General features: G+C 37.9%; 1 protein-coding gene across 1 annotated transcript in view; it reads right to left on the bottom strand.

Moving 5' to 3' along the window:
- Positions 1-22,681, bottom strand: part of NBEA (neurobeachin) — a 685,423-nt gene that overhangs the window by 508,837 nt on the left and 153,905 nt on the right. The window contains exons 18-25 of the mRNA XM_023740363.1: positions 21,860-21,941; positions 21,535-21,658; positions 20,292-20,484; positions 17,678-18,691; positions 15,293-15,510; positions 12,007-12,160; positions 2,913-3,093; positions 309-439 (exon numbers count right to left, since the gene is read on the bottom strand). Of these exons, the coding sequence (XP_023596131.1) occupies positions 309-439; positions 2,913-3,093; positions 12,007-12,160; positions 15,293-15,510; positions 17,678-18,691; positions 20,292-20,484; positions 21,535-21,658; positions 21,860-21,941 (2,097 nt within the window). The remainder of the gene's footprint in view (positions 1-308; positions 440-2,912; positions 3,094-12,006; positions 12,161-15,292; positions 15,511-17,677; positions 18,692-20,291; positions 20,485-21,534; positions 21,659-21,859; positions 21,942-22,681) is intronic.

The raw sequence follows: 22,681 nt of genomic DNA, 5'->3' as shown, positions 1-22,681 counted from the left end.
TATGACCCCACTTACATGAAATACCTAAAACAGGCCGATCTTTCGAGATAGAAAGTAAATTAGTGGTTTCCAGGAAGTGAGGTCGGGGAGAAGGGGGAGTTACTGCATAATGGATACAGGATTTCTGCTGGGGAGGGGCCGTGAGAGGTGCTGGTGACCCACCGTGGCGAGAGTCGCACTGCAGTGTGATTATGATTGGTGCCACGGAGTCGTACACTTAGCAAATGGTTAACACGGCAAATCTTCTATCATATCTATTTTACCAGAATGAAGAAAAAGTACATGTAATAGAGCAAATGTCTAATTACCTTGGAAACGCCCGTGGCAGCCACACTTTGGGGAGCTTCTGGAGGCTTGCTGCCCCCGTGGGAAGATCTGCTCCCCCTGTCTCTCTGTCTCTGTCGGCATTCTAAGCAGTTTCTCACAGCAACACAACAAACTATTTAAAAAATTGAGAGCATATTATTAATATAAATTGCGATCATGATGTGTTGAAAAAATAGTTTCTTTTTGTCTTTATTTCCCTTCCCCCAAACTATCTTATCCTTCTTAAAATCAGCTAGATCAATAATTGTTTTAAATTATGAAACACAGTAACAAAAAAATATATATAACACATATATGTATTTAAAAAAGGAAAACAACATACCCATATACCCATCAACCAGGTAAAGAAACAGATTAGCAGGCACTCTAAAGTCCCAGTATTTCTCCTTCCATCCTCAATTTTATGGCTCAATTTTTTTAAATTTATAATTCATTAATTCATATTTGATAAAAACTTTAATAATCAGGCTCTGCCCTTGTGTGACTAACTCGGTGACAAGGCTGAGCACAGTTCCCAGTGCAGGCAGCGATACAGTACGAACGTACTATCAAGTTTTACAAATTCCAGTAGGCACCTTTCTTCATGGTGTGAGAGTCCATGGCTTTTGTCAATAAGCATTCAAGAAGTACAAACTTTTTTTTCCTTATTTTTTTTAAGAAACAGTATAGTACAGTATAGTAGTAAACAGTACCATCTTGGGAATCAGAGCACCTGGATTTGAATCCTGTCTCTGTCATTTATGAGCTGTGTGATTTTGGGCCAGCTGCTTCAACTATCTGTGCCTCAGTATCCTCATGTGTAAAATGGGGGTAAACAGTAACCTCCTTAGAGAGCTGTAGTGAAGATTAATTGAACTAATACGTATAAAGTGCTTGGAACACCAAACAGCATATAACGAGTAATAGTCAAATGTTTGCTTTATTACTCTTCACTTATAAAAGTTTTCGAAGGTGATGAAAACTAAACCTGCTAGGACTGTTTAGGACAAAAATTAAATCCGCAGTAAAGTCTTGGAATATATTCAGAAATACAAGCTCAGAATAACCAAACAAAAGCTCTTTCAAGATACTGAGCCATTAAACAACAACAAAAATACATGCAGAGATACAAGCTCAGAATAACCAAATAAAGGCTCTTTCAAGATACTGAGCCATTAAACACCAACAAAAATATATGCAGAGATACAAGCTCAGAATAACCAAACAAAGTCTCTTTCAAGACACTGAGCCATTAAACACCAACAAAAAGCCAGCATCTCTCTCTCACAAAGTTCAGTCTATCAGTTATTCCTAATTATCAACGGAAATGGCCATGATGACCGGTAAATTTCACCCACACCTCTTGAGAGATCACTATGTGGTCAAACTTTTCCTCATAATGGATATGAACGATTCTTCTCAAACTACCCATTTTAAAAAAAAAAAAAAAAAAAAGCAGACTTGTTTCTTCCATCATTCTCAAAGCGAGTCCTTCTGCCTTCCTTGCATCAGAAACAGCTTCTCGCCAACAACTCTACACCTGCACATTTCTACACAATCTTTAAAAATTATGGGTAGAAAGAGTGCAACTCGGAATTCCCTCCCTAACTCACCCCTTAGGTTCCCACGTCCTGCTCAGGGTCTAAGGCAAGCATTACACGGCAGCTCTCTGGTCTCTTCCGAAGTCTAAATATTATAAATAAAAATTTCTTCTAAAGATCAGACTGGACTATAAGACATAAAATGATACTTGTGAAGAGTGTGCTTCTTAGTTCAAGTACATACAAGAGACTAAACGGGCAGCTTCTGTCCGGAGGTGAGATGGGAAGGCAGAGAGGGTCAGAAGCTGGTTGAATGGACATGGGAAATCAGGGGTGGAAAGGAGGAGTGTGCTGTCATAGTATAGGAAGAGCAATTAGGGTCACATAACAATGTGTGTATAAATTTTTGTATAAGAAACTAACTTGAGCTGTAAACTTTCACCTAAAGCACAGTTTTAAAATATCTTCTTCTTCTTTTAAAAAAGGTAAAAGGTAAAACTGGTCCCCGCCCAAAGAGCTGGCTTGGATTTACTCCAGAGCTTTCAGCGCTCAATTTTCTTTGTGCCACAAGCTAGAAGGTGAACAGCAGGGTAAAGTAAGCTTTGTTAGTGGTACCTGTTCACCCTGAACACGCAGTGAGATTTGCAGCATCAACTTAATCCTTCAAGCATTATGTGTATAAAACTATGTCATTACTATTCTGGTATTTTTATGGGCCCAGGACAACTATCCCCACTATTAGTTATGTCAAAATAGGATTCATAAACTGATTTGCAACAAAATCACTTTAATGGAAAATGTTTTAGTCCTTTTGATTTTGAAAGAATTCAAAAATATATTTGACTCTATTTTAGGTCATAAACTATTAAAGATTATTAAACCCTTGAAACCTTCCAGTGTGAAGATTTTTCTTTTAATCTGAGTAATTCTCAAGAATTACAAGGTAGAATCTCTATTAAATAAACCACAACTTGCATCAGTACTTTATGTACCACTAGAGCTTCACAAAACCAGCTTGTAGATAATTATTCCATGTGCATGCCCCGTTATTCTAAACAGACTTACCTAGTCGTAGGCACTGCCGCATTAAACCTCCAGAAGACATGTTTTTTTCAGCTTCAATCTCGCTAAAATTTAGAGAGCTGGCAAACACGAGTACATCAACCATAGCCATCAGTCGGCTGAGGAAAGTGACTGCTGTCTCAGCTGACATGCCTTGTGTCACTTCAATATTTTCCAATTCAGTCTTAAAAAAAGGAAAAGATTTAGTCTTGTTTAAAATTTGGAAATATAATACATGTATATATATAAATGACTTTAATAATTCAGATGAGCATAGTTTAGTATGTTGTATAAACAAAATGAATTATAAACTAATTCTGTATATCATAAGAACTGGTTATAACATTTAACTATTTTACCTGTGAATTATACTTGAATAAAGGAAAAGCCCACTTTTGAAATCAGTGGTAGACTGAACTGTTATTACTAGTAAAAGCTACATTCTAAACTTAAGATAATTTCACAAATTTAGAGAACAATCACACGTGTACTTATACTATTTTAATGCGTTTTATTGTATTAATTTACAAAGATATAAAATGGATATTTCTATTCTAAAATCTTTACACTCATTTACAAGAAGACATGCCTTAATTATTTTACTTTTCTAGAAATGTAGGATGAATAATAGAGAAGATAGACGGTAATTCCATTTGGCATCAAAATGAGATTGACTCTCACAGTAGAACGTATGACAATCTCTTCTCCATTTCAGAATAAACCGAGACACTAGATACTTGACGAGCACAATAAAATGCCAGGACAAAAATCAACATCATTAACCCTCAACAGGTATGTCATCCACGACCTGCGTATAACACAGGAGCAATACAATGAACCAGTAGCATTCTGGATTGGGAGCTACACTTTCATCAAAATATTGTCTATGATGAAATATAATTTACTGCTTTCAGAGGGAATATGACAAAGTATTTTGTTTCTCAAAACGTGTAACTGTGTCATTTTATAAGCAGTGGCAACATCTCTTATTTCATTTTTCATTGTGCAGTTTATAACATTTTAATTATTATGATTCATTAAAAGTAGGTCTCATTTTCTCAGTGCCTCTAGTAATGGAGAAGAGTAAGGAATGTTTTATTAAAAAAAAAATATGACTTTAAATATTCTGAAAACGGGCACAGCAGCTGTATTGCTCACCCTTACTTCTTTACCAAGGAGGTAAGCATATGAACTAGGGACTTATTTAGTGTTCCATTTTGACACTGTTTATACCCATCATTCTATCTAAACTTCTCCCTGCTCACATTAAGGTGAAAATGTCAGTGGGAAACACTGATTGGACCAAAAAAAAAAAGAAAGAAAGAAAGAAAAAAAACCAAAAACCTTTTAAACATTTTCTGTATATAAAACAAGTAACAAAAATGATAGGGGACTACTGCAAGCATTATAAAATTACACTCAGTGCTAAACAGAGTATAAAATGTGACAACCTTTCTTCTTTCCGTTTAACTTCAAAACAGTGTAAAAACCATTCTCTCTAAAATGAGCATGGATGTGGAAAATTTGTTTTGAATTGTTGATTTACAACACTATGCTAATTCAGTACCCGTGGCCATAAGAAATGACTAATTCATTACTAGGAATTTTTTCACAGAGATTCCTGATTTCCTAGCACTTTGCTGATTCACAGCATCGTTTCATTGCATAAATTAAAGATCTGTGACCACAGCACAATAGTTTTAAGAAAAATTCATTTTCTATAAAATTGCTTTCAAATCTCAGTTATCAATATAAATGTTCTACAATGGAATGAAAAATCTTACTCAGGCCTATCAAATAATATTTATATAAACCTTTATTATTTATAAAATATTTATATAAACATAGTATTTATTAGTTAATGATTTTATTTTCAAGTTGTTTGTTGGTCTACAAAGGTCTAAACTTCAGAATACATTTTGATTTGGAAACGAGTGAATTGTAAGCAGAATTAGTAAATTGTCCATGTAACTTACCAAACATATATTTTGACTACAAAAAATATTTAAAAATTTATAAAGCATTATTGCTGTCAACAATAATATAAAAGAGAGTTTTTATTACATTCTACATAAAAATAAGCTATAAATGATGAATTATTATGTAGGCATCATAACATAGATTTAAAATGAAAGATAACTCACATAGGATTATGATTAAATCTTAAAATAACATATTCTATCCAGTTTCCTTTCATTGGAACTGGTTAAAATCTGACTTCACATATGGCTGAACATTACTGTTTTAGTTATACAATGGTAGTTTAGTCTAGAAATTACTGTGAACAAAAGAGTAATTCAGTGATATGTTAATAAATTAATTTTTAAATAAATCTTTATATACACCAAAGATATGCCCAATGTTAAAGGTGATATGGAAACTCAAAACATAACCAAGTCAAAAATTTCATAAATAATAAAAAATAAAATTTTAAAACTGAAAACCTGAAAATTACTGCAGAAGTAATACTAACCTTAGAACCCTGGACATGCATTAGACAGAGCAGACGACAGACCAAAAAAGTACAAGAAAAGGAAAATATTAAAATTAAATGAAAATACAATGTAAAATTGAAACAAAATAATATATTTGGAAAGTATATTTATTAAATGCAAAAATTAATACTCAGAAGAGATATTCATTTTTTAAAATGACACATTCAGATTAAACATCAAATATTTAGAATCCTATTTACATTTTTCATGACAGTGACTCTCCCCAAATAATACATACACTAGTATGGTTCATATACTAGGAATTACGCTTTTTCTTAGCAGATGCCGGATGACGTATCTTGATAAATAAACTAACGTAACATCTCTGCAAAAGCCCCAACTCAGACTGGTTCAGACAGAAATCAATCAGGGAAAGGAGCTATTTATACCAACCTTCTAGTTTTTTCATGAAGGAATTCATGTTATCATTTGTTTCCTCAATTCCATAGATCAAAAGCCCCATAAGTAATAAAAGAATAAAACAGTTTCATGATACAGCCTAAAATGGACTTTCCCGTGCCAGAAAAGAACTTCCTGATACAGTAAATGAGGCTTGTACATGAACCGAGATAACTAAGTGAATACTGAACTAATTTCAGAGTCTTAATAAATTAAGAAGAATTATTGAAACCAAACACATGTGAATGTAAATTTCAAAATATGTGATTTTCATGGTCCACATATACAAAAACATATCAGTATCCTGAAATACTGAAGTGTGATCAGTGTTATGAGGTAAGCAAAGCCAAGCAAAGATAAAAACATGATCACTAGTCTTTTTTCAAAATCGATTAACCACATATTCTGATCATTCTAAGAAAATATAAAGAAACTAAAATTAAGACCTTGTCATCATTTTTGGACTGAAAAGTGAGGGCTGCTCGTCTTTCTTATGATCACGAAGCTCTCAGGAGAGTCAGGAATGCCAGTCTCTATCATTTTTCTGGGACAGACAAAATTAAACCAAATAGGACCCTGAGTGACATCGAACCACACGTGACACCGAATTAAACCCGACACAGTCAGCGTTCTGGGTGGTTGACTAAAATGGTCAACTCGAAACCACAGAGTGATTACGCATTTTGTGGTTGATCCATGTTCTGTGCGGTCACTTTTCTTCTCCAATTCTTAGCTTTCATTCATGACCAACTCCAATAACGTGGCCGAGAATAAGCGAAAGGACTCAACTCAATGGACAAGAAAACATTAGCTCAAAAAATTCCACAACAACAAAAAATAATGATCCTTCCCACAACCAAAGACTGGTTAAACTACATACCAAGAAGTCCATTTTTCCCCCGAGCATTAAACTTAAAACTATCAGTGTAATTTAGACTTGAGACTACTTTGTAATTTATTTTCTATGCCACATATGATCTAAACCAACCTAGGCAAAACCAAAAACTCCAATAAAATATTGCTTCCTCAATGAATATTAAGTTCAAGAGGTTCATTATTAATAAAAATAGTGTAAAACAATACACTTTTTTTTTCCCATAGAGTTTCCATTAAAATATTTCCTTACCAGCAAGAGTAAATGTGGTATAAATGGTTAACACTCTTGGCTGCTGTCCAAAAAGTTGGGGGTTCAAGTCCACCCACAGGCACCTTGGAAGAAAGGCCTGGCAAACTACTTCCAAAAAATCAGCAATTAAAAACTCTATGGAGCACAGTTACCCTCTGACACACATGGGGTAGCCATGAGTCAGAATTGAATCAAGGGCAACTGTTTTTGCTGTTGTTTTTTTAAGATCAAACAGTTCAAAATGTTTTCCATGATGATAGTGTAACAGCAATACACGTTACCTCTAATATAGATTACTGTACTCATCTGAGGTTCCACACCAGAAAACAGACCACCATTACAAATCATATGGAACAAACAGACAAAAAGATTACACCACTTCAGTCTTTCGCTATCAAAATGGATCTTACATAATAGCTGAATTTACTTCAACTACCTCATTTTAATCTTCAGAGGTCTGAATATGACTAGCTTATTTTATAAACTGGAAGATTATTCTATCATTATAGAATTCTGAATAAACGATTTTAAAAATAAAGAAAGGAAACATGAAGCGCCTTCTCCATGCAGTGCACTTTACATATATAACCTAACTGAATTTTCTCAAACTCCCTATGGTATAATTCAGACCTTTTATTAGTGAAGAAACTCAAGTTGAGGTCAGATCTAGTAAGTGGTGTGGCCCGTGTTAGAACACAGATGTATCTAACGCCACAGACCACACACCTTCCACTAGGTCATAATAACTCAAAAAAGAAGTCATGTCTGTGTCTCAGTGGTGTTGGGGGAATAAGCTTAACGAGTTTGTTTTTGAGGAAAAGGAAACCCGCACTTATTCTGAGCAATGGAAAAGACACATTTCTGGGTTGAGGTCTGGGCTATTATTTTTTAAATGGGGAACTATCAGGAATACTTAGCATTCCACTTATCTTCTCAACATTAAATAGAGTTTTAAAATTAGAAACGTCAAATGACCAAAAAAAAAAAAATAAAGTATGGGTAAGTGTGAAAAATTACATATCTTCTAGTAGAAAGTAATGGCCACAGTATTTAGTGAAAATGCTTTAAGAATTAAACTTTAAAAAATAGTGAGTCAAACTCAAGTTCTTGTCTAATAGGAAAGTTTTAATTTTTCTCAAGCTCTAACTTTTGAATTGTCAATGCCCTGTAACAAGTAACAAAGTTTTCACACAAAATCAGTGTACTATGACATTCTTATTTTATATGGAGATCAAGCCCTAAACCAGGGTGAGCAAACTACAGCCTACAGGTCACATAAGATTTTCTTATATAAAATTTTACTGGAACACTCCACGCCTGCTTGTTTCTGTATTGTCTGTGGCTGTGTTTAACCTACAACAGCAGAGTTGAATGGATGAGACAGACACCGCATGCCCACAAAACGTATCTGGACCCTGCAGGAAGAGCTTGCCAACCTTTGCCATAAGCCATCATTACTCATATTCACTCAGAAAATGCATATCTGGATGTATAAAGTATAAGCGTTTTTTTAAAACGTACATAAAGGTAAACAAAATGATGACCTCACTAAACGGCAGATTTCAAATGATTCTGTCTCTCTTCATACATCTGGGATTGAAATGCTCACGGCATCTGCAAATCCACATTTCCCTAGGTAATCCCACGCTGCCAAAGTTTCCTTTTTCACTTATTCCTTCCCAAACTCTCTTTTGGCTTTTAACATTTTAAATCTAAGTTCAAAAAGCCACGTATCTGCAGTTCTGATTTCCTTCTTTCTGCAACCTCCCCCTTCCTAACTTTTCCCCTCTACTGCATTTTATCAAGAAGAGTGTACGATCCAGTAAAGAACAGTAGTCAGCAGTCAGCACTAATTATGGCTCTACCAGATATGAAGTGGGAGAAAAGGATCTGGCTGCTTCTTTAAGTAAGCAGTTTATTCAAAGAACATAAAATCAGCTATGTTGTACGAGCAGGCATAGATACAATCAGTGAATGGTCCAAAATAATAGATATGCAGACAGACAAGGAACAAAAGTTTCCATGGTTGAAGGGATTTCTCCAGCCTGTTGAGAAAGGTCTAGGCAATGAGAAAGCACCTTCAAACTGCAAACTCCAGCACTCAAGACTGCACAGAGCAATAATTGACTGTACATTCATTATGAAATAAAAATTAAGACAATTTGGGTGGTGAAACAGTATATAAATTCTATTTATTTAAATTATGAAGTAATTTACTTCATTAATATTTTCCCTATCTTGATAGTTAAACATCTTCTGGCCTTAAAACTTAGAAGACTATGCAGCAAAATGAGAACATTTCAAACCCACAGAAATTGTAATAACCTATTACTAAACTTGAATCCACAATCAACACCCATGAGCAGCAGTCAAGAAATCAAATCATTTACTGCATTGAGCAAATGTGCTGCAAAAGACCTCTTTAAAGTGTTAAAAAGCACAGATGTCACTTTGAGGACTAAGGTGAGCCTGACTCAAGCCATGGTGTTTTCAATGGCCTCACTGGCATGTAAAAGCTGGACAATGAATAAAGAGGACAGAAGAAGAATTGATGCCTTTGAATTACAGTGTTGGTGAAGAATATTGAATATATCATGGACTGCCAGAAGAACAAACAAATCTGTCTTGGAAGAAATATAGCCAGAATGTTCCCTAGAAGCAAGGATGACGAGATTTTGTCTCACATCTTTTGGACACGTTATCAGGAGGGATCAGTCCCTGGAGAAGGACGTCATGGTTGGTAAAGTAGAGGGTCATTGAAAAAGAGGAAGACCCTCAATGAGATGGACTGACATCGTGGCTGCAACAATGGGCTCAAACATACCAGAGATTGTGAGGCCGGCGCAGGACTGGGCAGTGTTTTGTTCTGTTGTATGTAGGGTTGCTATGAGTTGGAACCAACTTGACAGCACCTAACAACATTCCTATACTAAGGAGCCCTGGTGGTGCACTGTTTAAGAGCTCAGCTGCTAACTGAAAGGTTGGTGGTTCGAGCCCACCCAGCAGCTCCTCAGGAGAAAGATCTGGCGGTCTGCTCCTGTAAAGATTACAGCCTAGGAAACCCTGTGGTGCAGTTCTACTCTGTCCTACAAGGTTGTTATGAGTCAGAATTGATTTGACAGCAGTGGGTTATTACTGAACTGTTTCTTTTATATACAGATCTAGCTTTTGTTTTATATAAAATTTAAAAACTTCAATATTACATTTTAAAGTAAATTTCAATACAATTTATTTTAATTTGTCAACAAATTATGATTTATAAAAAATAAAACAAAAATTATATGATGAAGAAAAAGACTGGTGGATAACATTGATTTGTTCAGTTTTTAACGTATAGAAAAAAAAATCCTTCCCCGCCTCAGTAGTAGAATGCATTTTAAAAATCATCTACCATTCTCATCAGACTTTGGTATGTCTCATCAGAGGGGCGCAGGCTGGAGAGAAGGGTGGAATATCAATCTCACAAGACACCGGCACTCTGCCTATGGCATTCCCTATTCTTCTCCTCGTCTCCACCGCCTTGGTTCAGCAGCTAATTCCTTGAGGCCCTGCGGACGGTGGCCTCTTCTGTTGCAACCCTCCTGAACTAGCCTCCTCCCTTTGGAGATTTCTTGAATGAACACGTGGATGACATACAGGCCTGTGTGTCTGTGGTGGGGAAGAGGGCTGAGGATAGACTCTGCTGCTGCTTTCTTCATTTCGGTTTCAAGGCTGCTGTGCTGGGGGGGACACTGACAGTTGTGAGGAAAAGAGCCACATAGAAAATGCTTCTTAATGATGAGAGAAAGTTAGAGCTCAACTTGAGAAATACTGCATCACCAAGTAACAGTCATCTTCACAAAACATGGCAGGCTTCTCTCTGACAAAGACAGACTTTGGGGCATGAGGGCGAGTTCACTACGTCAGCTAGAACATGGGAAGCCTATTTCCATAGGCTTTCCCGTCTGAGCAAGTAGCTACGCAGTCCATTTGTTTTGATATGAATCAGAGGTGTTTGTTAAATAACTCAAATATAAATTCATAATAAATAACTCATTATTTTGCATCTGTTTGCATTACATTTTAAAGTGACACATAATTAACATTGAATTCTTTCCAAATCCATTGTATTAATAGATCTCAATATTTTATAAGGGTAGACTTTTAAAATAAATGTTTAACCAGTAAGTAGGTCAGATGAAAATGCTATTAGAGGTCATACAACCAAGAGGAAGTTGTTTGAGTTTTTTTTAGGATTATGAAATTTTTCAGACATAGAAAAAAAGTTATGTTATTTTATACTTTTTCTATCAGAAGGTGCCCATGTTTTAAATTAGAAACAATCTAAGAATTCATGTGCGATCACTAGATAAAATGTGACCATCAGCTGTTTTATACTATAAAGTAAACTTGATCACCTTCTGAAATGAATTACTGGCTTCTAAACTAAACCTCAGAGAACAGGAATGTAAAACTCCTACATATAGTTCTAAATGACAAAGTTTAGAGATACCATTTTAAGCCATTCATATGAAACTCTGCATATCTAATGATTACTTCTTCTAAGTTCAGATCCATGACTCTATTTACTACACAAGAACCACACCTTTGTATTTAGAACTCCAAGATTTACAGAACAAGGATTTTAGCAGATTCTCATACTACAGATATGAAGAGATACACAACATAGGTGGAAAAAAAGTTAATTATTTATAGGTATAGCTCTTCCTAAGCAATATTCATCAGAAATATTAGAAAAATGTTTCCAGAAACACATATCTGGAACACAACACTGACAAATCAAAGGGGTGCAAATAGAAATTTATATGGTTTAAGTTCCCTTAAAAGCCCATTGCTGTGGAGTTGATTCCCACTCATAGTGACCCTATAGGACAGAGTAAAACTGCCCCATAGAGTTTTCAAGGCTGTAATCTTTACGGAAGCAGACTGCCACATCTCTCTCCCGAAAGTTCCCTTTGATGATTGTGAAGAACATTTTCTGTGAAGAACATCTTCGTTAGAATGAGCCTAATTCCATCATAGAACACCAGGTCATGTAATTACAAGAATAACCACTAGATGGAGGCAAAGTACTCACAGTTGGTGATGTAGCGGCCGAGAGCAAAGGCAAAATCCCTCCACAAGCAATGATGATGTTGTCTACCATTTGCGAAATGAGGTGAATTGTGTTATGTACAAAAATAATATTTTCATTGCTATTGACAAAATCCATTACTGACTTTGTGGAATGGCTAAAATAATGGAAAAACAAAATACAATGAACATTTCCTTGGTTTAAGAAGAAGTTCAGATACTTTCTAATAACAACATTTTTACAGTGATAAGTAACTAGAATATTGAAAAGAGTTAGACAAATTCAAAACAGTTACTAAAAAAAGAAAACAATTTACACTTGAGATGCACTACCAAAGAGTTAGCACTCATTTCAGCAAGGTTGTTTGTTAGCTCGTGTGTGTTGCTGTTTTGTGTGTGTGGGTGCCTGAATGTAATACCTCACTCATTATTTTGTCTGTTTGTAAAATACAGTGTAAGACATATGACTTGGTCAATGAATTTGTCTTTTTTTTTTTGCCAAAGCTGGTCATGTGAAAGTTTTTACCTTTTAGTTTAATTTTGCTGCATCACCAAAGGCTGTATCACCCACCTGTGACCAGCATGTGAAAATGCATACTGCCAGCCACAGAAGTGGCATGAGAGGGGGGAATACATGAATCCGTAAAAAGTCAAGGGCTTATTGAATAAAAAAGGTACAAAGTCCTCAAAGTAGACCAGCGGTGACACTTTCCCATACAAAATACGCACTGGAGATACCCAAAGAAATACTTTTTTAGTTCAGTGTCAGTCAACAACAATATGTACTGTTTTCTGATGGAAAAAAAATGAAAAAAGAAAAGCGATTACTCCATGATCAAAATTAAGACAATGATTCCCAACTTTTTAGAATTATAAAATATTATCTGTTACATCTTGGATCTCAAGATGTTTTCCTCTCTCTTAAAAATAAAGGCTGTCTTTTAAAATACTTAAATTGCATAGTTTCGTTTAGGGAATTGCCTGCGAGCCCCTGAAGGAAAACAGAGACACACTGTGTGTTGATGGAAGGAAAGCCGAGGATCCCTCAGGTGGAGGCTTCCAAGGAACTCAGTAAACGACAATTGCATCTTACACATTAATACTTGTATTAACAGTGTTCCAGCTTCCCTAGTTACCATCCCTAGGTAATTTAGCACACAACAATGTTAGCAGTGGAAAGACCACTGTTCACATTACACGAGTAGCCTAAGAACAAACTGATCAAAACCAAGTAAAAGCCATCTAGGCAGACTTTGGAACCCTGGTGGTGCAGTGGATAAGAGCTTGGCTACTAACCAAAAAGGCTGGCAGTTCGAATCCACCAGCCACTCCTTGGAAATCCTATGGGGCAGTTCTATTGTGTCCTATAGCGTCACTATGAGTCAGAATTGACTCAATGGCAACGGGTTTGGTTTTGGTTAGGCAGAGTTTATTGACAGCCTCCACAACAGGCATTCCATCTTCCCTGCTAACAAGAGCTAGCTTTTGTTCTGTTGTTGAGCTGGATATTAATGGGTGTAGAAAAGGTTAGCCACACCCAGCTACTGGGTTGTTAACTGAGACTGGTCTGTAGAGGCGTGCTATTATAATCCCATTCCCTTTTGCTGGTAACTGATTTGGAGATGAGCATATGATCCTGCTGGCCCATGAGACATAGGCACAAATTTCTTCAGAGGCCTCTTTTAAGGAAGAAAAAAAAAAAAAAAAGAAAGATGAGAACAAAAAGGAAGAAGAGGAGGAAGGAGGAAAAAGAAGGGCAGCCCCTGCCTTCTGATCTGGGAAAGTTCTCTACACTGAATTCATGCTTGGGGCTGAAAGGAAGCCAGGAGAAGCCAAGAAGGCCCTCTCAGCCTGAGAATGTCAGGCCCCTGCAGGGCTTCAGTTAGTGATGTGGAGTTCTGTTACGTACAGCCGTGCACTTCTTAATTTATATATACACACGTGTGAATGAAACACTCTCGTAACTGATTAACTTGTTCCATATTTTATATCGGAAAATTAGATTGAGAAGGAGGAAAGATAATGATCTATGTGCACTTCTATATTTTTTCAGTGATTATATGTGAACTGACATCTGCTAGTCATTTAAATAGTATAATCTCTAAAAACAATTTCTGTAAGGTGATTTAATATTTAATTTTAGAAGTATATTCATAATCTTACAGCCAAGGAAAAAATTAGTACATTGTATTAATTTTCATAGAAGAGACAATAATGTAGAAGCTGAACTTCTTTTTGAGAAATCTCTTGTATATATAGAAAAGGCAATGCCAGATTTCAAAGTTTTGGTTTTTAACCGTCTTAAGTCTAAGTTCTTAGATCCTTCTTGGTTTGAGCCCCAGGTGTTATAACCCTTATGAAAATAATCATGTTTCTGTCAAAAATCCAAATGTTCAATTATTTGTTTTCAAGCAGCTCATACTTTCTCATAAAATACAAACTTTCTAAAATTAAATGTCTTACTTCTAGGTAACCCACACAACAGAAACAAGAACCACTCATGTTAGCTAAACACAGCTGTGTGTGTGGTTGAGCAGGTGCGTATGAAGACAAAGGGTGTGTCTGCGTGGTATGGACTGCGTGCGAGGCTGTGTGTGTGCACGAGGCTGTGTGTGTGCGTGTGAGGCTGTGTGTGTGTGTGTGAGGCTGTGTGTGCGTGTGAGGCTGTGTGTGCGTGTGAGGCTGTGTGTGCGTGTGTGCGTGTGCACGAGGCTGTGTATGTGTGTGTGTGCTCCAGGCTGTGTGCAAGGGTGTGTGTGTGCGAGGCTGTGTGCATGTGTGTGTGTGTGCATGTGTGTGTATGAGGCTGTGTGTGAGGGTGTGTGTGCGTGAGCCTGTGTGTGAGGCTGTGGGTGTGTGTGTCACAGGGCAGGTGTGCGCGAGGCTGTGTGCGAGGGTGTGTGTGCACGAGACTGTGTGTTTGTGCACGTGTGTGCGCGCGTGTGTGTATGTGTGTGTGTGTGTGCGTGCACGTGTGCGCGTGTATGTGCGCGTGCGTGTGTGTGAGTGCTGGCCAGCAGATGAGTCTGGTCTTGCCGTTTTCTGTCTGTGACCCGATGGGAACCTTGGCTTTCCAAACATCACACAAACTGCTGCAGAATCCAGAATTCCAGAGCCCTCAGCCCTTGGATCCGGGAGAAGCAGGGAGAAGTCTAATTATTTCTAATAAATTTAATTTGTAAGTGTTATTCAGTGATACAATTTACTTAAGGATCAGTTGATGCCATTAATTAAACTCCTCATTCTCCTAACTGAAAGCAGTCTCACTGATAGAAAAGAAGTCTGTCTACCTCCTCCAAACATGTACGTCTGTTTCTAACGCAAACAGCAGGTCGGTGAGAAGCCGCTGGTGCATTGGGGACCATTTGAACTCCGGAATCCGAAACATGGTCGTGCGGGGACCGGGGCTGAACTGGCGCCGCTGTTCCTCCGTCATCGGCATCCCTCGGAATCCCAAGTCAACTCTGAGGTCTCGGTCCTGTTGGGTGACAGATCGACCCTGAACAGCCTAAGGAAAGACACGGTAACCTTTTGTAAAGAAGAAAATAAACACCCAAAATCAATACGAAAACAGTGAGTATGGCCGAGAGGATGGTGAGTGCAGTAAAGGTTAGGATAGTTGACTTCTGTCCTTCACCCGCTAATTCTCTGCACAGGAGCCTTCTGAGCTGAGAAAGCTACCACTGTCACTTCTATTCTACTGTTGCAAAAATGAGGCAAAGTAATCAAATACTTAAGATTACCACCAAAGTGCACATCGAAAGCTAGATCCTCTTTACCTCTGTTTATGGGGTCTTTATGTTAGACCACTCAACTTCCTTATAGAAGTTAGCATATGAAGTAAGCTGAATATGTGTCAAACACAAAATCAGAAGAAATATTACTTGAATAGAGTCAAGTTAATTTCAAAGACTACTTCACTCACAAGTCTTCAAATGTAGAAAAACGAATGTACTTGTTAAGTTAGAAAACAAACAAAAAGCCTATGAACTCTGAGTAGAAATCAGGCATGCCTAGAGATTATTATGTTCCATCAATAATGCACTGCAGTTCTATTTAAATCTCTGCTGAATTCAACTTGTCCACCCCCTGTCAATTGTCACTGCAGTACAATTGCCTCAAAAACAGAAATTGGCAGTTAACAGAAAAAAATTAAAAAAAAAAAAAGAAATACCTTTCCCACAAAAAACATGTATTTTTAAGGATTCTTCTGAAGGTACAACGACACTAGTAAAGCACAGTTTACCCTTGAAAACAGAACTCCACTGGAAACACGTTAATTCATCTTCAGTGATCAAAAGCTGAGCTAAAAGCCCCAGGAAACAACAGAGACAAAATCATTAAGGGGTAAAAATATTACTGTGATTTCTTAACCTCTTAACTCTAAGGTTGTTTAGCCTAGAAACTTGTAACTCAAAGCTCAACAATTCAAATCCACACCCGAAAACCTTCTCTGGTTTTGGCTTTATTCTGGTGATGCCCGACTGGAGCACCAACGTTTGCTCACCACCAGGCCTAAGAGTCTTGAATTTTCTTACAACAAATTCCTATCCATGTGGTTGTAGAAAACAATTCTCACTGCTAATAATTCCAAATTCTCTCAGCTATAATCCCTTTATCACAGGGCTGTTGTGAGGATTCAATCTGAAAACACAGAGCACAGTGCCTGGACCATAAACCCAAACTAACCAAACCCGTTGCCGTTGGGTCGATTCCGACTCATCGCGACTCTACAGGGCAGAGGAGAACTGCCCCATAGGGTTTCTAAAGCTGTAATCTTTACGGAGGTAGACTGCTGCATCTTTATTCCACAGAGCGATGGTGGGTTTGAACTGCCGACCCTTCAGTTAGCACACAAGTGCTTAACCACTGCACCACCAGGGCTCTTCTGGACCCTAGTAGGCACTGGGTAGGTAACAGTCTCCTTTTCCCTCCCCTTCACTTCACTGACCACTTCAATCTGGGCCTCAGTCCTCTTTTCTAGAGGCCACAGAACAGGGTTGGGCCTGCAGCTTAAAAGGTTAAAGTTGATCAAGTGTTCAGAATGAAGCCCTCGAGTACAGAACGTGTGGGTCACAGAGTGATGTGTAGTCAGAGTCACAAAATGCTAGAACTGGTAAAGGCTGGACAGGTCATATTTTGATCTAGTACAACCTCTTGTACCAGATGAGGAGACTTAGGCCCAGAGAGGTTGTCAATGTTACACAGACAGCAACTGGCCGAGTTGGAACTGGAATTCAGATATTGGTGTTTTCTTCTATACATACCACCACACTACTCAATTCCATATACAGAGAGACCTGAGAAAGCTGGAACCTGTGTAAGGCAGAAACCTGTCAGAGAAGGAAAACGCAAATATTCTTCACTAAAACAAGCAATGGGAAGGTGGTAAGACCGCACCCTGTCAGAGGCAGAAAACTTGCAAGATCCAGAAAAACAAGGCCGCCCCGTGGAGTCCCGGCTCTCACAGGCTTCACTGTGTTACCGCTGTGCCATAACTGAATATTAACATGGTGTAATACGTACGAAATCAGTCTGCTCCTCTGCTAAAGTCGCTGTGAGTCTGAATCAACTCGATGCCAATGGGTTTTTTTTCTTTTTTCTGTGCTCAAATCCTAAAGTCTGTTCCACATGTCTTATCCGTCTGTCTCCAGACCTCGCGTGGGAGAACTTACCTGGGTTGTAGCGGTTGTCTGGATCTTTCGGACTTCCTTTCCGGATTCTTTGCTGTCGTCAGATCTCTCGGTATCTGAGATTATACTCCCAGCATCAATATTTGGTACAGTTTTGCCACCAGAAGGCTCAGTTTCCAGAGTGACAGTCATTTCAGCATCTTCTAACCCCTTAGACGATGACGTTATGTCTCTTTCAGAAACGCCGCTCATTCCATCTGAAGTTGTGTGGATTCTGAACTCCTTTTCCTCTATTATACCTGATGTACAAGTTAAGTCTACACTAGCAGTCACGTGAGCAAGCAGTCCAAGATCATCACCAACACCCAGATGGACTTGCGTGTCTTGGATATTTGAGATCATGTGATTGCTAGAAAGTTCCGGAAGGAGCTTCTCCTCCTGTTTGGGTATTTTATCAAAGAGAAATGAGGTGCTACTGTGAGCAAGTTCATCCTTCTCATCTGCTAATGTGATCAGCGGACCATGATCCTTCTCTTCAGCTTTTTTCATGACACCGACGCTGCCGTGGACGTTGTTCTGGAGTTTCTCCACAGCCGCACTATATACGTTATCCAGCAAAGAGCCCACCTCCACAAGGGCACCATTCTCTCCACCTGCCGCAGTCTCTGGAGAGAAATCCATATCATCAAGCTTTACTTCTGTTGCTTCCACTTTTTCTGCTTTTATATCAACTAAAAGATCATGCACTTCCACATGGACACTACTTCCGGGTCTGTCTGAATGTCCGAGAATATCATCTGGCACTTTTGTTGACATGAGTAAGTCTCTCGTATCTGTGCTGACAGGGTAATCCGTCTCGCTTTCTGGGCTCTGGCTTTGCGAAAGATCTTCTATCTCTCGAATCTCCATTCCACCCTTGGCTCCTGCTGTCTGCGACGAGAGACCGGATATGGTGCTCACGCTCCCTTTCTTTCCCTTTTTAATGTTTTCCTCCTCTTGTCTTTGATACTCCTCGTACATTTTGGCTAGGTATTCCTTATGGGCTTCATAGGTGACCTTAGGAGCAGGAAGTAAAGGGAAATGTTTTACATGAATGCGTTTTGTATGTTAAGAAGAAAAGATACATGATATAAACAAAATGATGGTGATAATAGCAAAAACGGTGGCAGGAATTTTAAAATTTCAAACTTGGCACATATTAATCCTAAGACACATACTTGGTTTCAACAAGTAATTGGACGTAATCATCAAAAATAATTACACATGACTTATACATGACCGGCCCAAAGTCTCACCTGCAGGTAAACTAACAATATTAAAGATTCAAATACAGTGACTGTTTCTTTGAGGTTAAGTATTTCGGTGATACCTATGCTAATACACCAAGATACCTGAGTTTAAACAGAGAATGGAAGCTAATAATTTACAACACCCAAAGTACTATTCCTGTCAGTTCTCGCCATCTATTGCTCCTATGTGTGCCTATCACAACAATCGAAGTTAAAAACACAAACACACACACGCATTTATAAATACATACATGTATAAACTTTTAAAACAAACAATTCTATCTTTATCTAGCCTACTTTGAATTTGCTACTTCATGTCGGCTTGTTTAAGAATAGCTGGGATATATATTTCTTGTACCACGTTACCGTGTCTTTTCCTTTAAAACATTCTTTTCAAATTTGTTAATGCAATAATAAAAGTGAGGTGCCAGTATGTTACAAAATGTAAATTTATATCAGAAATAAAAGCTCCTCTAAGATTAAAAAGAAAAGTATTCAAAATGTTTTGTGATAAGCACGTGTTATTAATTTATATTTAAATGATAGAATAACAGAATTTTAGATTCTGAGAGACCGTCCTTGGGAGATTATCGAAATACTATAAGCTCTTAATTTGATAAAGAGGAAATAAAACCTCAAAGCAGGGGTTGGCAACCTATATGTTGAAATATCCACCCACCACCATCAAGTCAGCTCTGGCTCATAGCGATGCCATAGGACAGAGCAGAAATGCACCATAGGGTTTCCAAGACTGTGATATTTATGGACGCAGATCGCCACATCTTTCTCCCGCGGAGCAGCTGGTGGGTTCGAACTGCCAACCTTTTGGTTAGCAGTCAAGTGCTTTAACCACAGCACCACCAGGGCTCCCATATTTAAATACAGACATACAGATACTTAGAACTAAAAATAAAGAAAACACAAAGCATTTTAAAATATCAATAAAATCAAACACTTTAAATGTATTTCTGATTCACTTGAAATGAAAACAATTTCTAACTATTTTATAAAAAGTCTAAAAAAGTATATGTTAGAAAATATTTTACGAAGCTTTGCTAGGAGCTCCGGGCATGCCTTAGTTAAGAGCAACTGGCTCACATGCATGTTCTCGGATCTCCTATAAAACAGACGTGTCACATCAAATACCAGGTCTCAAATCCCTGATTTATAAAACTGGGGTGTGAATGAAGTGATCACTAAGATACCATCAAGCTCTAACATTCTAAGAACAGAGGGGTAAAAACAGAGAAAACTGGAATAAAGGAATCTGCCATCATCTTCGCTGCCCACGAGAGGGCAGCAGATGATGGTTTACGGGCACTTCACCGCTGCTGACGCCCTGCAGAGAGAAAACCGAGTCCTGTTACCTTGGAGTGGGCTATGGAGAGCGTGTCCACCCAGACTCTCCAGCCTCCCCATTCGTATTTGATTGCGTGATACAGAAGAATCCGGAAGATGTTGTAGACCATCTCGGTGACCTTCTGTTCCTCGGAATTTTTGGGATTGATATAGCCAAGAGAAAACATCCAGTCCTGCCACACGGAACACTGCAATAAGCATCTGAGGGGGAGGAAAGAGGGTCTCATTATAAGTACCCCAGTTAAATTAGAATGCAGTCTTCAAAATTTAAACAGTGAAGATACGATCTGCCCTCAGTCAAGCAAGCCACAGTCACTCTAAACATTCCGTTGTCTAGACCTACAGTGACCTTCCCTCGTCTCTCTACCATGAAAAATCCACGTGATCAGTCAAAATCCCTTTCCTAACTCTTGCAGTCAGATTTAGTTATTGTTTCTCTCACTTCTCATCATGCTTAGCACTTACACTACACTTAACACATTATAAACTAATCACTGCTCCAGGGTTATCTTTCCCACGACATTGTACTAAGACTGTGAATGAGCACGACAGTGTTCCAAGGCCCAGCACAGTGCTTTACACATAATAATATTCAATCAGTATTTGTTAAAGACTTAGTGACTGTGGCAAGTCCATGGCCTTAGACTCTACCCTACTGTTCTAGCTAGCTAGCTTAAAAATGAATGACATCAGTTACATGACAAACTGAGGAAAAGAATAAGCGAATGTAGGCAAATACAACTAAATGCTTAAGTAGTCTTGGGGATAAGTAAATATCACCAAAAGAAAAAGTACATTTTAAATAAGGATCTGTGTATATGTACGTTCATATATATAATTAAAACATCACAGATGTTGTTGTGTGTACTGACTCAAAATGACCCATTGCAACAGGGCAGAACTGCCCCATAGGGTTTCCTAGGCTGTAATCTTTATGGGAGCAGATTGCCAGGTCTTTTCTCCCTTGGAGCTGCTGGTTGATTTGAACTGCTGACCTTTTGGTTAGCAGCCGAGTGCTTAACCACTACACCACCAAGATTCCTTAATAAATATAAGCATATAAAAATAAGTCAAAATATACTGAATACAGACTATATCAAATAAATTTACAACGCCTTTCTAACGATTGTGTGTACTCAGCAACATGCGAAAGATGTGAAAAGTTTTTATTGAAAAAGACTGAAACTTAAGGACAGAGAATATAAGATTAGTTATGGAATAAAGGTGTGTTATAGTACTCATATTGCTGACCTTCGATTTTCACGGCTGTTACTGAAAAGTTTTATCATGTCCGATAAGAACAGACGGCGAACTTCCATCAGGTCTGCACTTGGGGTAGAGTTTTTCAGTAAACTTGCCACCACCTTCAGAATCACTGTAAATGACAAAGAAACTTGTATTGGAGATTGGTAACTGCATCTTCTACTCAGAAAGCATTTACTGATCTACATCCCAACCCTCAGCACCACGTGAGGTGAGACACCACCCCGACGTAGGTGGTTAGAACGAGTACTGATTTCCTCTCACAAGTTACCCCGTTACAAGTGCATTAAACAAAGATCTGCCATTTGCTCACTTGGGTTCTGAATCTTCACTGTAGAATCTGGCTCTGGGTGTGGCTTGTGTACAACTTGAGTGCATACTTGCTCTGTCAAGATCTGAAACAAAGAATTTAGACTTCATTTACAAAATAACTGAAATAACAACAGTAAAATATAGATACACACAGAATCTATAAAAAAAAAAAAAAAAGGCAGTGCTGTTCATTTCAAAAGAAATATCTTTTACAGGGTCTGAGGATTCCCGCATACTCAAAAAGTTTTTAACTCTGTATTTCTCAAATTTTATTTTTTATGGATAAAGACAAAACCAAAATTAATATCTACAGAAGAAAACACTCATTAGGAAATACATGAATTTATTTTTTCAAATACCTTTTCAATATACATCCTTAGTATACCTATGGAGAACCTGCTGGCATACTGGTTAAGAGCTTGGCTGGGAACCAAAAAGGTCGGCAGTTCAAATCCACCAGCAGCTCTGTGAAAAGCCAGTGGGGCAATTCCACTCTGGCCTGCAGGGTCGCTATGAGTCAGAACCAACTTGACGGCACATAACGACAACAACAATATACCTATACTGTAACTTGCAAACATTTGACTCTTTGTATCTCCATTAACATAAAAATGAGAAAATAATAAAATAATGTCTGAGCCTAGGTTCCTATATCAAAATGAAGTATGAAAAGAGAAAAATATTCATAAAAATGTGACTCGTGATTTACTAATGAGTTGTTTTTAGTTCCCTTCAAAAAACAAATAATGGTAAAAGTTGGACAGAAAAAGGAAAGACAGAACTGTAGAATTTTAACTTCTCGTCAGCTTCGCTAACACCGACC

This window comes from Trichechus manatus, unplaced genomic scaffold (assembly GCF_000243295.1).
Source record: "Trichechus manatus latirostris isolate Lorelei unplaced genomic scaffold, TriManLat1.0 scaffold00153, whole genome shotgun sequence".
In the NCBI taxonomy this organism is placed as follows: domain Eukaryota; kingdom Metazoa; phylum Chordata; class Mammalia; order Sirenia; family Trichechidae; genus Trichechus; species Trichechus manatus.
The sequence above is the reverse complement of the archived record's forward strand: the minus strand, read 5'-3'. Positions and strand labels throughout refer to the sequence as shown.